The sequence below is a fragment of the Urtica dioica genome, chromosome 10 (assembly GCF_054948205.1).
Source record: "Urtica dioica subsp. dioica isolate 48M chromosome 10, U.dioica_male_clone48M_v1_H2, whole genome shotgun sequence".
Lineage (NCBI taxonomy): Eukaryota > Viridiplantae > Streptophyta > Magnoliopsida > Rosales > Urticaceae > Urtica > Urtica dioica.
Genome location: NC_142765.1, coordinates 15,040,403 through 15,056,868, shown reverse-complemented (window position 1 = coordinate 15,056,868; position 16,466 = coordinate 15,040,403). Strand labels below are relative to the sequence as shown.

At 34.2% G+C, this 16,466-nt stretch overlaps 2 protein-coding genes across 2 annotated transcripts; one reads left to right on the top strand and one right to left on the bottom strand.

Moving 5' to 3' along the window:
• The first annotated feature begins 8,845 nt into the window (after window positions 1–8,845).
• Window positions 8,846–9,933, top strand: LOC149383491 (RAF-like serine/threonine-protein kinase PRAF). The gene is made up of 2 exons (XM_089629055.1): window positions 8,846–9,094; window positions 9,195–9,933. The coding sequence occupies exons 1-2, from the start codon at window positions 8,938–8,940 to the stop codon at window positions 9,629–9,631; spliced, it is 594 nt and encodes a 197-aa protein (XP_089485181.1). The 5' UTR covers window positions 8,846–8,937; the 3' UTR covers window positions 9,632–9,933.
• Window positions 9,934–11,209: 1,276 nt separating this feature from the next.
• Window positions 11,210–12,695, bottom strand: LOC149383490 (transcription termination factor). The gene is made up of 2 exons (XM_089629056.1): window positions 12,439–12,695; window positions 11,210–11,579 (listed from the first exon to the last, which is right to left on the bottom strand). Exons 1-2 carry the CDS (start codon window positions 12,580–12,582, stop codon window positions 11,424–11,426), a joined length of 300 nt encoding a protein of 99 aa, XP_089485182.1. The 5' UTR covers window positions 12,583–12,695; the 3' UTR covers window positions 11,210–11,423.
• Between the last annotated feature and the right edge of the window lie 3,771 nt (window positions 12,696–16,466).

Genomic DNA, 16,466 nt, shown 5'->3' with positions numbered 1-16,466 from the left:
TTCGTTTTGTAAGAGTGAATTGTTAGAAAATTGAGAGGTAAAAATGATCGTTAGGATTCGTTTTGTAACGAAATTGAGATGAAAAATGAATCGTTAGGATTTGAAAGAGTCAAGAGTGAATTTGTAAGAGTGAAAGAAAAAATTGTGAAAGACATGTATTAATTTTGAAAGGAAATTGTTAGAATACGTTATTATATACAAATTCACTGCTTATTTCATTAACGAGTTAACCAATTTCGATAAATTAGTTAATTTCGTTAAAATATTAAATCGAAAGAGTTAATTTTTTGACAAATACGTTTTATTCTACCAAAAATTCGACAGAGTTTCCCCTATAATATTAACTAATCAAAATCTGCAATTAAAAAAAAAACACATATATAACCAACCAGGACTATCCTATTAATATATTAAACACTAAACCGAGCCTCCGTGGCTCGGTCGCAATAAATTTTCAATAAATTTAAATTAAATGTAACATGTTACTGATTCATTTTAAAACATATTCATATATATTACTAATTAATTTAACGAAACATGTTACTAATTAATTAATTAACCAAATTTCAACAAATTACAATAAAATTAAACAAAACATGTTACAATTACTTTAAATTACACTAAACATGTTACTAATTAATTTAATATGTTATTTTTAACTTAATTAATCTAATCTAACATGTTACATATTTATAATCAAACTAAACATATAAGTTACTTTTAATTTAATTTAACTAATCTCACATGTTACCATTTAATTTTATAACATACTACATATTAAATAATCTAAAAATGTTACTAATTACAAATAACAACTAACCTTCACCAAGGCGACGAGGAGACGAGGAGGAGCTGCGAGGCAGGGAGCTACGACGCGGGGCTGCGAGTGACCGGGCTGTGGGGAAAGAGTGAGAGAGTGAGTGAGAGAGTGAGACAGAGAGTGAGAGAGAGTGAGACTCACAGTGGGCTAGACGGGGACGGGCTGGACTTGCTGCTTCGGGCGGTAGCGAGCCAGGCTGGGCTGATGAGGGCTGGGCTGAGGGGCTAGTCGAGGGGATGGTTGGGTGGGGGCGCTGGTCGGAGAGATAGAGTGAGATTGAGAGATAGGGTGAGAAAGAGAGAGAGAGAGGGGCTTAATGGAATCGGTCGAGGAGGGCTCGCCGAAGAGGACGGCGAACGGGGCTGGAAGGGATTGGGATGTCCGTCGGGGGTTGAGTCGAGGGGGCTGAGTCGAGGGGCGGGCCGAGGGGGCTTGGGCGAGGAGGCTAGGCCGACGGGGTTGGGCGAGGGGGCTGGGCCGAGGTCGCCGAAGAAGGAGTTGCAGAGAGAGAGAGAGAGAGAGGGAGTTGCAGAGAGAGAGAGAACTCGACTGAGGAAGAAGAGGGGTCGGGTATATATAAGCCTAAGCTTATTCGGTACGATATGTCGCACTCGGCATTGCACCGAATATGAAATTATACAGCGAAAAAATTTTGGGGGGATTTTTCAGATTGTTTTAAATTTTGAAACCTTTTGGTGCGACAGTTGTCGCACCTAAAGGTATTAGATGCGACGAAATCATATCCGGTGCAACACTATCGCACCGAATACCACATAACTTCAACGAAAAATTTAGTTATCCGGATGGGTATCTAGTGCAACATGTTGCACCTAATATGAGCTTAGGTGCGACATGTCGCACCTAATACCCTTCCGGATCAGAAAATTGAATTTGTAGTAGTGGACGATCCCAACGACCTGATCCCCGCGACCACTCTAACTTTGCTAACCACTATCAACGTAGAAATCAGGGCAACGAAACTCTCGACGTCGATCCAGGTTCTGCAAAATCTTCTCCGCCTAGATCCGCGTGGGCCATTGATCGCATCACTCTTGTAGATCAGCGCCGAATGGAAGACCGCATCAATTCTAGAAACTTGACTCCAGTGATTCGCTCGTCTTCGATTGATTTGGTAAACCCCTAATTCTCGACAACAATTTTGGAGAGTATTCACGCGATTTCCTCTTCTCGTGAGCTTGACAGAGTCGCATGAACTCTCTCCAAAAGATAGAGAGTTAGGCTCTCTTGCAAACCTTGGGCCGAATAAGATTAAGCCCATTTCCCATCTTCCCCCCAATTTATCCATTGGGCCTCATATGACAGCCCATTAATCAACTTATCATGATAAAAAAGTCCATGAAATGCAGATTGCCACATCTACTGAAAATGCTCTTCCTCACCCAACCTCAATTGTTGAGGCCGCGCCCTTGCCACTGCTCATTGACACGTCCACAAAGAAAATAAGATTATTAACGTGGGAGGCTATTTTAAGTAACTAACTTGCTAAGAGCAAGTCGACTCGTTCTCACCACAAGTACAATGGTACTAAAGGAAAACATGACGACTGCCAGGCTGGACATGGCCTCGTTGAAGTCATGATCTTCGATTTAGCGGGTTTAGACGTCTCCAAAAGAAAAGAATCTTTTGAGCGTCTGCCAAAAAACTATCTCTTTTCGATGAAGGACGAGGGACAAGTCTCATTACATGTATCTCGGCATCTCTGTTACTATTTACCTTTCAAGAGTTTTAGTTATCTTTATTGATTCATTTATGCTCTTTCTTTGAACAATTTCAACATTTCGATAGGAGTTTCTCTACGCTGCGAACTTTGTATTCACTCTTTATCAATATCATCAACAATACAATTTTCTTTCTAAAAAAAACGACGGTATGTATAATTTAGGGTCCATTACGTATATAACCACAATTACAATTTGACATTTCTAAATAGCCAATGTTTCATAAATCTTATGTAAATAACTACTTTCATATATTTATACATAAATCTTAGGTAAATAGTCAATTCTATGTATCAGGCCACGTCATTTTTATGGTTATTTACATGAAAATTTACGAAACGTTGACTATATATAACAATTTCAAACGTTTTAGCTAATTAGTAACCTAACTTTTTTATAATTTATTTAAAACATTTTCCTATTATCTAAGCGTTCTTTTCCTTTTATATGTGCCACATGAGAGAGAGAGAGAGAGAGAGAGAGAGAGAGAGAGAGAGAGAGAGAGAGTAGGGATGGCAACGGGTACGGGTAAAGCCGGGTACACCTATTCCGTTACCCGTACCCGTTATAATTTTTTACCCGTTACCCGGACCCGTTTACCCGGATTTTGAGACGGGCCGGATAACGGGGATACCCGCCGGGTAAGCGGGTTAAAAATATTGGACCCGTTACCAGTTTACCCGGTTTAAAAAAAGGGTAGCGGGTCGGGTAGACCCGCTTACCCGTTTACCCGTTTATAAAATAAAAATCCATTAACAATATAAAGTTTAAAAATAATAAAATTTAGGTGAAAAATATCAAAGTGCTACTACAATATAAAGAACATTAAAATTCAAAATAAATAAATAAAAAATACAAAAAAAGTCTTCATTGCAAATTGATCATGTTCATTGTAAATTTGGTCATCTTCATTGCAATGCTATCATCTTCATTGCAACATATAAAAATTTATTATATTTTTAAATATTTAAAAGTTAACGGGTCGGGTCCCGGGTAACCGGGTACGGGATGACTATTCCGTTACCCGTACCCGGACCCGTTAAAACCTTAACGGGTATTACCCGTTTACCCAAAAAGAACGGGTATTACCCGACCCGAATAAATCGGGTAACGGGCCGGAACGCGGGTAACGGGTCAAATTGCCATCCCTAAGAGAGAGAGAGAGAGAGAGAGAGAGAGAGAGAGAGAGAGAGAGAGAGAGAGAGAGAGATTCTGCATAATTTTGGTAAGTTTCCAGCTAATAATAGACGGTTTAGAAATGCTAATAATGGGAATTCAGGTTCATGAAATTGCGAGTAAAGGATCATTACCCTTATGAAAATAGGGGTTAAAAAAAATAAAACAGGGGTTCATTACAGTCTCTCTATATAGTTAATTAGTGTCAAAATGGAATTAAAAATTGGAACCAGTGAAATGTGATTTGTTGCGTCAAATTATGAAAGTGGGTTTTGAGGTGATTCGGGCATTTCATGTTCTAACAAATTTTATGGTCGTAAACTTAATAATTCGTCCAAAAATTGACTTCATATTATTTTTGTTCATAAAATGATAATATTATCCTAAAAACATAAGGTCAGATCGCACACTTGAAAATACATCAATATATTTTAAACATAAGTTAAACAAAACGGTTGATTGAGTGACAAGTTTCCAATAGACAAAGAATGTAAGGAAGAAAAAAAATATGATCATAACCCAACAAAATTATGTGTAGTAAAAAAAAATATAAAAATAGGCTTGTAAATCACATTATTGTTGAATTAAATAACTAATCATTACTCCATTGGTTTAATTAGTTTGGGTGGCGACACTTCCTGCGGGTTTGGCGATTTTTACGAGGTGGCAAGAACTTAACCCTTATAAAAAACAATCCATATTGAAGTTTAAAGATTATTGTTTGTTATTTGCGATTAAATGTCTAATGTTATTGTTATAATCGGAATATTAATAACACCGAACAGAAAAATAAAATACTGATCATAGGTATTTTAAGCATGAGCAATGCAATGAAGCATAAGTTAAGCTTCAATGTCGACCAAGTCTAATAAACGCTTCTCGGCACAATAATAGACGTCAAGATAACGCTTACTTGGCCACGTAAGCACAAAGGAAACCGCAAAATAACTGAATGGAATTTATTTTGCGGTTACCCGATAACTGACAGAACATGGGTCTGATCAACCTACGGAAAAAAGATATAAAAAGAGGAAGAAGGACAAAGGAGAGGACACACTGCGTTCTATATACAAAAAACGTTAATCTTATTGTTGAACTTCTTGTATTGAGATTCGTCTAGTATAAGAAAAGTCCGGTCTTTGTATTCAATTTGTTACAGGTTATACAATCGTCGAGACAATTGTTGAATCTATTTTTAGACATCAACAGTTATGATTAATGATAGTAAAATGAGTAATGTAAAAATATGTAATGTGTAATGTTAAAATAAAAAGTATCTATATATAATAAAAAATCAATCGAAGTATTCCTTTTTAAAAATAAAATATCTAACAGGAAGGTAAACTTCTTTACAACTGATACAAATGTACTTCAAATTTTCTGATGATTTTCTAAAATATACTAGAATTCGATGATCACACCAGATAAGGATGTGGAGGGAACAACAAACCAAAACAAAAATGTTTAGGAAGTGAGAAGTATTGTAGATCAACTCTCACCAGTGTCCTTATCTAAAAGTCTCGTTGAAATACTAGTTGTCTATAGACAAATATAGACAATAGTGTATACAGTTATCTGATTTGTAAACTTTTATTTCTTTTTTAATTTTTATGAAATAAGGTAACACGATGATTTTAATAATACCAAGAGTCGTCCGACCCGGCTCATGTGTCATTTCTTTATCAAATTGGCCCTGCATACAAGGCGACATGTCACCAGTTATTGTAAATTAATTAATTAATTAATGAAATTTAGGTATTACCATGCCATTAACAATTAGTAGTTTTGTTAGCATTATATATAGTAGTACTTTTCAATTAAACAAATAAACAACGTTACATAATGTATTTATAACAGTTTCCTATTTTTGAGCGTTCTCTGCCACATGAGAGAGAGAGAGAGAGAGATTCTGCATAATTTTGGTAAGTTTCTAGCAAATCAATAGACGGTTTAGAAATGATGATAATGGGAATTCAGGTTCATGCACATTTTATTATTGAAGGGTGTCCATGCAAATTTCTGAATTGAATCCCACGTTAAGGAATCTACTCATTTCATTTAATGAAGATTCCCTAATGGCTTGACCGATATGTTTTAATACAGGACTGCACTTGAGTGACAATAGGTGACCTACTTAGAGATTAAGATTTACTTCATATAAAATATCGTATATGTTGAAACTTAAAGATTATTCATTGTATCTGATGTTAAGAAAGACATTAAAATGTGACATTTCAAAGCAACCAAGAAATTGTGATTGGGTTAATCAAGATTCCAATTGATTAATTGTACTCAATATAATCAAACGAGTTGTGTCTGTCTATATTAATTTTTGCGTGCATTTTTAGATGAATAAGTGCTCTTTAATAATTTTCGAAATCAATCAGTATACAATATATTAGAGCATTGTTAGGTGTCAGTGCACTGATGGCATCAACGTACTCACATTTATGAGACTTGCATGATGGGTGGGATCTATCCTATGTTAGATCGTCAACGCTATCAGCGCGCTACTGATTATCATTTTTGTTAATTTATTTTGTTAGAAAATTTTGTAGAGAAATTGTTCAATTTATCACCAATTTCATAACATTTTCTCACTTTCCACCAAAAGACTAATTTGTCCCAAAATGCCACCATCGATGTCAACAATATTGACATCTATTTTTGTCCTTCACTATGAGATGTCAACATTGTTGACATAGATGTCAACAATGTTGACATCTCGGTGGCATTTTGGACCAAATTAGTCTTTTGGTGGAAAATGAGAAAATGTTATAAAATTGATGACAAATGGGATAATTTCTCAATTTTGTATGCTTAGAATGTCGTTACTTCTCTATGATAAATAGACATAATGGTTCTAGCAAGTCAAATGTAAATCTTTCATGGAATCATTGGAATAACTGAAGAATATGAGATCAATTGGGTTAATAAGTATTCCAATTGATTAATTTTAGTCAATATAATTTAACGATTTATTTCTATAATAATTTTCAATGTGTCTTTTTAGATGGATACAACGCTTTTAATAACGGTCAAAATCAGTTAGTGAACAATTGGATTTATTTTTGGTTGAAAATCTTGTATGTTTAGAATGTCGTTAATTCTCTGCGATATAATATAGACAATAATTCTAGCAAGTAAAATCTGAAACATTCATGTAATCATTGAACTAATTGAAGAAATTGAGATTGATTGGGCTAATCAAGATTACAATTGGAAAAAATAAACTTAAATATAATCTAAAATTTGTGTATATGTTAATTTTATACTAATTTAAACGTGCATTTTTTAGAAGAGTATACGCGCTTTTAATAACGACCGAAATCCATTAGTGAACAGTTGAATTTGTATTGTTCGAAGTCTTGTATGCTTAGAAAGACGTTACTTCTCCACGATATACTATAAACATAATGGTTCTAGTAACCAAAGTTTAGATTTTCATGCAATCATTGAACTGATTGAAAAAAACTTGAGACCGATTGGGTTAATCAAGATTCCAACTTTTGAGAATAATCCAACAACTCGTGTCTATATTATTTTTATATTAATATTGAATGTCCGCTTTTAATAACAACCGAAATCAGTTAGTGGATACTTGAATTTATTTTGTTCGAAAGTTTTGTATCTTTAGAATACGTTACTTCGTATGATATAATATAGACATAATGATCCCAACAAGCAAAATGTGAAACTTTCATGCAATCATTGAACTACGTGAGATATATTATGTTAATCAAGATTCAAATCGATGAATTTTACTCGATAATCCCGTAATTTATTACCATTATATATGTGAGTTTTTGGATGAATACGTGCGCTTTAAGTCGGCCATCGTAATCTAATGTACTATTACAATTTACAAGTTACATAATTAAAATATCATAACCTTATGTTATTTAAAATGATAGTGTTTTTTATATTATAATTCAAACAATGAAATTGTATCATGGCTACTACAAATTAACTTCTCACTACCATTAATTTAGCCATGTCTTAGTTATAAGACTCGCTGGAAAAAAACAATGGCCGGATCATACAACATTCTCAAATTAATCAATAACCAATATGCATAAATATGTAAACTTAATCTCAAAATATAACATACAATGTATCTCACTCTTAACTTTATTGGAGATACTTGTTTTTCTCTCTTCCAACGATAAACGCTACACCCATTAATTTCTAAATGTTTTATTTCGTGACACTTGTCACTTGGTGCATAAAAACACATTACTTAACGTAGCTTCTAATTATTCTTTCTTTATTAGTTACAACTGATGAAATTTATTTTCATCGCTTCTTCTATCTTTTTTCCTATTTTGTGATTCCCTGTCCATATGGAGTCTACGGCAGCCTTTCGAGCTCGAGAGAGCCATAAAGAATTATTTCCAATGTACTAATTACGTATATATACCAATGATATATCCTAAAAAGTGGTGCATAAGAATATAGAGGGATTTTGTGTTATGCCATTGTTCAATTATCATATCTATTTGATATGAACCGAATATAAAGTTGCGTTCTTTTCGACACGTTTAAATAACCCAGAGTATATATAGTTAAGAAAATAATAAAAAGGAACTACTATGAGATAACCACTATTTAATTTAATTTCAGATTTATAAAAGTAAAATTAAGGAAAAGTACAAGGACCACCGGACTGGACCGTTGAGCATGGTGTCAAACTTGGAACATTTACACACCACTAAGCTATACCCAATTGGCTGGGGCTAATTTAATTATAATTTTATAAATACTAAATAATATTTTTTATGTATGTATATATATATATATTATATAGGAGATAGAAACGAATATCCTTTCTCCTAACCGGAATGGTCAGTCAGAAGGGAAAACGGTTTCTTTTGTTTTGCTTTTGTTCGTTTCCGCTCTGTTTCTTTTTGCGCGTGGGTCCTACTTAAATGACGTCATCCAAAATTTAATATTATTTTATTAATGCATAATTTATTTCGCTCCTAGTCCTACTATGACACCTAGGAGTTTGGAATTAGAGCGACGCAAGAATCTCCTCTCTTCTCTATCTATAAATAGCCCACAATTCCTCTACACCGAGGTTTGAAACCACAAAGCGACCACTTCTCAACCAAAAAACAAAAAACAAAAAAAAAAAAAAAAAAACTCTCTCTCTAAAAAAAAAAAAAAACTAAAAACTCCCTCTCTCTCCTCTCTTCAGCCATGGACGAGAACAAGAATATCAAAGGAACCGAAACCCTAAAGTTTCTCTGCAGCTACAATGGCATAATCCTGCCACCGCGTCTTGACGGTTCCAAGCTCCGATACTCCGGCGGTTTAACCAGAGTCCTCACCGTCGATCGTTCTGTTTCATATGCCGGTTCGTACCTCTTTCGTCTTCTCTAAGCGTATATATCTTAGATTTTTATAATTTTTGTATTCGAGTACTGATTTTTCTTTCGGATTGATTGTCTGAACAGAGCTAATGGTGAAGATCGGAGAGTTCTGTGGATTCTCCGCCATTTTGAGGTGCCAGCTTCCCGGCGGTGACCTAGACACCTTGGTGACCATCGCTTCCGACGAGGATTTGGCGAATCTCATCGAAGAGTACGATCGGATCTCTCACGCGCCGTCGAAGATCAGAGCCGTGCTCTTCCCGATAAAGCAGGTCAAGACCGTTTCGCCGCCGCTTTCTGTCGATTTCGGCCGTTCTCCTCCGGCGAAGCGATTCCTTCCTCGCTCGCCGCCTCAGGCGCGATTCTCCGCCGGAGATTCAAGATTCGGAAGTCCTACGGCGGCGATGGTGACCGGCGCTCGTCATTGCAGTCCTTGCCTCGTCGAAGAACGCTCGGCTAGGGTTTTGAATCACCATCACCATCAACATCGTGCGATTCCGAGGAGTTATTACTGGCAGTGATTCTGAGTCTTTTCCAGATTCGCTCTGTTTTAGGAATGAGGAACAAAGACTTTGAACTTTTCCTTCGAGGAAGTAGAAATAAATTAGCACATAAATAAATATTTAAAAAGAGAGATAAATTATGGAAAAAAAACAAGGAAGGAAGTAGAAGAATTTTTGTGATTGGATGTGAATATTACCGAGAAAAAACGTTATTTATTATCATTATTACTTTAATTAGTGAATTCTTTGTTCATGAAATCATGAGCCTGTACATGTCTGAATATATTTATTTATACATCGAAATTCATCATTATGAACTCCGTGAAAATCATCGTCAATTCCAATCCCGGTCAGTCCTTGACACGTGGAGATTATTTCTATTCTGTTACGAAATGGGTGTCAATGTCGTCTGTTATGTTGTCACGTGGCGTTTGATCGACACACTTGTAAGTATTAGGGTCAACTATTTTGTCCTTTCTCTCATTCTTTTTTAATTCCTTCTTATTTTTATTTATTTTTTATTTTTTATGTGTTTTGATTTAAATATCTGATTTTGGCAGGTTAAATCAAAACTTACAAGAAATAAGAAAAGAATCTGGAATCAGATACCTTTTTGGGCTGCAGAGATTTCGTGGGGAAAGAACGTTAATAAGTTCTAAACACGCATTTTCCGCGGTGAAGATAGTAATAATAATGTTGACAATTAATGATTGAGACATTGCCTGAACTTTGATTTGTTTTCTTGAATAAATTTTTGGTAATGTGAACTGGATTAATTGGACCAGGCAAAGAAGAGAAGTGGTGGGATACTTGAGAATTTGACTCTATAAACGGTATATATAAAAAATAGAATAAAAGAAAAAGAAAAAAAAAATCATCAAGTAGGCAATTTGGCCAGCTAATTTTGAAGAGCATCATTCTCTTCTAGTAGCAAAAGAGAGAGGCGATTCTAATTTGGTGGGGTTTAATGTTCTAAGTCTCTTTTTTGACATGGTAAGTAATAGAGATACTGAGTCATATTTATAAAGTATAGATTTGGTAGCTTTTGAAGGCTTTGGAGAGCCATTTTCTACGATTGAAAGAACATGGCCGGAGATAATATTTTACGAATTTTATATACTGCTCGAATGTCAACACAAAGATAATTGTAGAATGAAAATAAACAAATAAAAAAAAAAAATGGTTATGAGTGACATTTGATGCCACAATTCTTCAGATGCTTTCTCATGAACTTCAAGATATAAATCTGATTGCTAATCACGCGTCATTAATGATCAAATCATCAGCCTAGTTATGATAACAAATCAAGAGTTAATAATACATGGTATCAGAGTCATTAGTCATAAATAACGCTCTTAAAACGGATGTAATTAAGTAATGTATTAAGTCTGCTAATCGGCTCACAATTTGTTCGATAGCGTATCACGATTGATATAACCGCCTATCGGAGAATTAAGCGTTCATCGATTAATTAGAAGATGATTATATAACTAACTATTTTTATTGGGATCAATAACCGTTGATGACTGTATTCGAGTTAACTTAAAAAAGAAGCAAACATTTTGATCAGTTATAGGCAGACAAAGAATTCGGTCCAAAAGAAAAAGAAAAGCTTATTTGAAAGCTTTCTTGTATTTGTTTTCGCAAATATTCTTATCCTTATCCCACATCCAAACAAAGATAAATCTCTGATCAAACTGAATATATCTTCAAAACCCTCATTCAACATTAAGTTCCAAAATAGAGCACCGAAATTTGAATACCAAAAAAACAGCCACTCACAAGTTTTTATTTTATTTTTTTATTTATCTCAGCCGGTTTCTTGCTCAAACTCTTCACCTTCGGACTCGTCGGCATTGTCGGCGTCATCGTCGTCGGCTTCATTGTCGTACTCTTCCTTGTCATTGTCGGCCGTGGTTTTCCCGATCACGATCAGATTGCTGTTCATGTTTCTGATCTCGTTCAGCTGCGAACAAAAATAATAGATTCATCACGCGAGACTAGAGACTGATAAAAACTATGGATTTTAACACATCCTCTTATCGAGCTAAGGACCAGGGAGGGGAAATTCCCCCCCGTGAACTTTCAAAAATTATAATTTTTACTCCAAATTTTTATCGATTTTTTTACATATTCAGCCCAAAACTATAAGATTTTTCAGATATACCCTCCCTCCTGAGTATTGTTTTTCAAATTTGCACCCAGACTGGAATTCCTAACTCCGTAACTACAAAGTCTATAATGGAAGCTAATGTTAACGGCTAATATCACAGCCTAGTTCTGTTAACACCTACTAATTGAAGCTTAAATTCTCAAATTACCTCAACTCCACAAAATAAATTCGTCATGCAAGATTAGACACATAAAACAACTGATTTTAACACTAATTAATCCTCTTCTCGAGCTAAGGAACAGGGGGGAGATTCCCTCCGTGAACTTTTAAAATTTATAATTTTTTCGATGTTAACATTTTTAGCCCAAAATTATATAATTTCTCCAAATATGCCATCCCTGAATAATGTTTTTCAAATTTGACCTCAAACTGGAATTCCTAACTCCGCAACTATGGCTAATATTACAGACTAAATCACTTTGTCAACACCTACTAACTGAAGCTTGTCATGCTCAAATTACCTGAAATCCACAGCTTGAAAGATCAAAGTTCTAATTGGGGTTTTGATAAATATATTTTTTTAATATCCCCAACCCTAAAATTGGTTCCATGGCTTTCTCAAGCATAGTAATTGGTTCCTTTTACAAACGATTCTGTAGCGTTTTCCTAATCTATTTGTATACGGAGACGAGAGGCGATAGAAGAGAAATACCTTCTCTTCGTATGCAGACTCTTCCATGGCGAGAAGAAGCTCTTCAGTGTGGGGTTGAGGCCACTGGGACGGAAGCAAAAACGACGTCGGAATGTTCGTCGTCGACCATGGGTACTCCGTCATGAAACCCGGAAACTGCAACATTTCTCTTCTTTTCTATCCGTCGTTTATGGAAGTTAGGGGATCGGGATTTGAATAGATATACGCACAAGTTAAGTTTCATCCAGTTTTTCATAAGTAATCCCTCAAATACCTCGTTTATATATTATTCCATAAATATTTATTTAATATAGTCATTTCTTTCTTTTTTTTACAATTTTATTTTACTTATATTTTTTTGTCTTGGGAAATGACCGGATCTAGTAGTCACAATTTTGGCCACTTTTAGTAGTTGCTCATGTGAGTAAATACAATCTTGCCCTTTAGTTTGATTTTTTATGTTGAAAATACCCACAATTTTGGCCGGTTCAAGTTTTTTTTTTTTTTTTTTTTTTTTTTTTTTTTTTTTTATAAAAAAAAACTGAGTTTCACTTTCTTCTACATTCGCACGCTCTCTCCTCCGATGGTTTCTCTCTCTAAAACCATTACACCCACGTCGCCGAAATCGTCGGGAAATCAACAACAACAACACAACATTCTCTCAATTATATCTCTACATTCTCCATAATTTTTTCATATCTCTACGAAGCCCTCTTTCTTCTCCATTGGTTTTCCGGAAACCTAAAAACCTAAATCGCAGAAAATGACGAAGCCAGTGATTGAATCGCCGGCTTCAGATGAAGAAGAAACATCGCCATTCGAGTTGAAGGTCCGAAAGAGAAAAACAAGTATAAATGAGGTACATTTCTTCACTTTGAGCGTTTGGGTAACTTTTTGATTGCATGCCGAGTGAGTTTGAGTTATTATTTATGTAAACAATATTGGGTGATTATGTATGTGATTGTAGAATTCTTTGATCTACATTTTCTGTGTTTGGAAGACGTCATAGGCCATAAGGATGTAATTGTAGACATATAAAGCTATAGTCACTAGAATTGTAGATGTTTATGTCTACAATTTCATACAATTTCGACATCTACAATATATGAAATTATTGACTTTTATGTCTAAAAGTTTTGTGAATGTAGTCATTTATATTTACAGTTCCTATAATTGTAAACTTGTAATGCTCTTCGCTAGAATTCTTGTGTATTTCATATTCTTTTTTATACTATACTAACGTATATATTTGCAGCGGGGATTGTGGCATGTTCGTGATCAAGGCAATTGAGTACTTGACCCACTACGTACACATGCCTGGTTTAGACACATCCCTCATGAACATGTTTAGACGGAAGCTCACGATTGATTTATTCCGTCATGGGGCGGTGAAACTTGCGACCGGCTACAGATATGACGACGAGTTTCCGACATCTTTGGACTAGATTTTTATGTTTACATGAACTCAATCTCAAACTATGAAGTTATTTTTAAAACTATGTTTTATATTTTTGTATGACTTTGTATGACAATTTGAAACTTGAATGCCTAAATAGTGCTATCTATTTTGGTATGATTTTTTTTGTTATGGCTATATGGTTTTGGTATGTTTTTGTTTTGTTCAATTTTTCACTAAAGATGTATACAGTGATGTCTACAGTTTTCGTGATTGTAGACATATATATCTACAATTTGACATTTTATGTATACAATCACAACAACTGTAGACATTAATGTCTACAATCACCACAACTGGTAGCTTTTGTTTTGTTATGGCCGTGTCTAAAGATGTGTACAATGATGTCTACAGTTGTAGTCATTGTAGACATATATATCTACAATTTGAACTGATTGTAGACATTTAATGTCTACAATCACAACAATTGTAGACATAAATCTCTACAATCACCACAACTGGTAGACAATGAAGTCTATAATTTGAACAATTTCTATCATGTAATGCATTCAAGACGTAAAAAAGACATAGTTCTATCATATAAGTCGTCATTCAAACTCCAAAACAGAGTAAATACACTCCAAGTTCCAAAAAGATATTAAATACACATTCAAAGGCGTACACTCAACCGTGTTAGGAGTTGATCTAAATCTTGGAGAAACTAGGCTCTCCCTTACTGCCTCATGCCCTTCCCGTGGCTCTTCAGATATTTCCAAAATCATATGAAATCTTATGAATACTGTGGGTTCGACCCATGTACCACTGTGTTTCAAAAATATATATATTTCTGACATTCCTGCATAGGAGAAACGCATATATGATTTTGTTATTTTCATGTATGAAAAAAATTAAATGTTTATAATGAGAATATTTGTAGAAATGTATATCTACAATTACACCAATGAAGTGTAATTGTAGATTTACTATCTACAATTATTGTAATTGTAGACATACAGGTCTACACCTTCACCTATATGTCTACAATTACAACATGTCTACAGTCTACAATTTCAGAGACTGTAGACATGTATGTCTACAATTCAAGAACGCGAAAAACTCAAACGTTCAAAACAATGAAGAACAACACACAAACAAACCCAGCAACAAACAACATATAGACGGTGGGTAATGGCACCAACAAACCCAAAACGACACAGACCTAAACCCAGACAAACGCATGAAAACAAAGATGAACGACGAAAAATAAGTTTTCTTTTAAGATGCACGATGATGACATTGAACAAACATGAATCCGAAACCCATAAACTCAAAAACCCGACGAGGATGAACGAAAGCCCAGAAACAAAAAGAGACACTAGTACAAAAAACAGCATTGGGTGCGACTTTTTTCGCACCTGAAGGTCGAAAGTCGCACCCAATGATACCTTTAGGTGCGACTTTAGGTGCGACAAAGTCGCACCCGAAAGTTCGCACCTAAAGGTCATGGGTGCGGCTAGTCGCACCTGATGGTCATGATTTTTAGGTGCGGATATTCGCACCCATATTCGGAAAAAATGTGCGAAAAAGTCCGCGCGAAGGCCATTGGGTGCGACTAGTCGCACCCAAAATATGGCGGGTAGACCAACGGGTGCGACTAGTCGCACCCAATGGCCTTCGCGCCAAGTCTTTGGGTGCGACTAGTCGCACCCAATGTCCTACCCGCCATATTTTGGGTGCGACTAGTCGCACCCGATAGTTGTTTTTAGGTTTTTTATTTATTTATTATTTAATATTTATTAATTAGAAATTCATTAATTACGAATTCTATAATTGTAATCAAATAACTAAATAGTTTATTAATTAGAAAATTCATTAATTAATATTTATAATCATAATATATTACGAATTCTATAATTGTAATCAAATAACTAAATAGTTTATTAATTAGAAAATTCATTAATTAATATTTATAATCATAATAAAAACTAACCATTTGTTGTTCGATTACAATAATTATTATAATGTACGATAAATAATTAAAATAAATGTTCATTCATTTCAATTAATTAACCTAAACTAATCAAAACTAAACAACCTAAACATATTATTAAACTAATTACAATTTAAATTTGAAAATTTCAATTAACCTAAACAAATTAAAACTAAACAACTTAAACATATTATTAAACTAATTACAATTTCAATTAATTAACCTAAACTAATCAAAACTAAACAACCTAAACATATTATTAAACTAATTACAATTTCAATTTGAAAATTTCAATTAACCTAAACAAATTAAAACTAAACAACTTAAACATATTATTAAACTAATTACAATTTCAATTAACCTAAACAAATTAAAACTAAACAAGTTAAACATATTATTAAACTAATTACAATTTCAATTTGACATTTTTAATTAAGCTAAAGTAATCAAAACTAAACAACCTAAACATGTAAGTATTAAACTAAAAAACCTAAAATTAATTAGAACAAATTTCATTTAATAAATTAATTACAAACTAATTAACTAATTCATTACAAATCAATTACAAACTAACTAACTAATTATAAACTAAACTACTAATCAAAATACAAATCAAATTATGAAAAATTACTAACTAATTAACAATTAGACTAATTATACTAA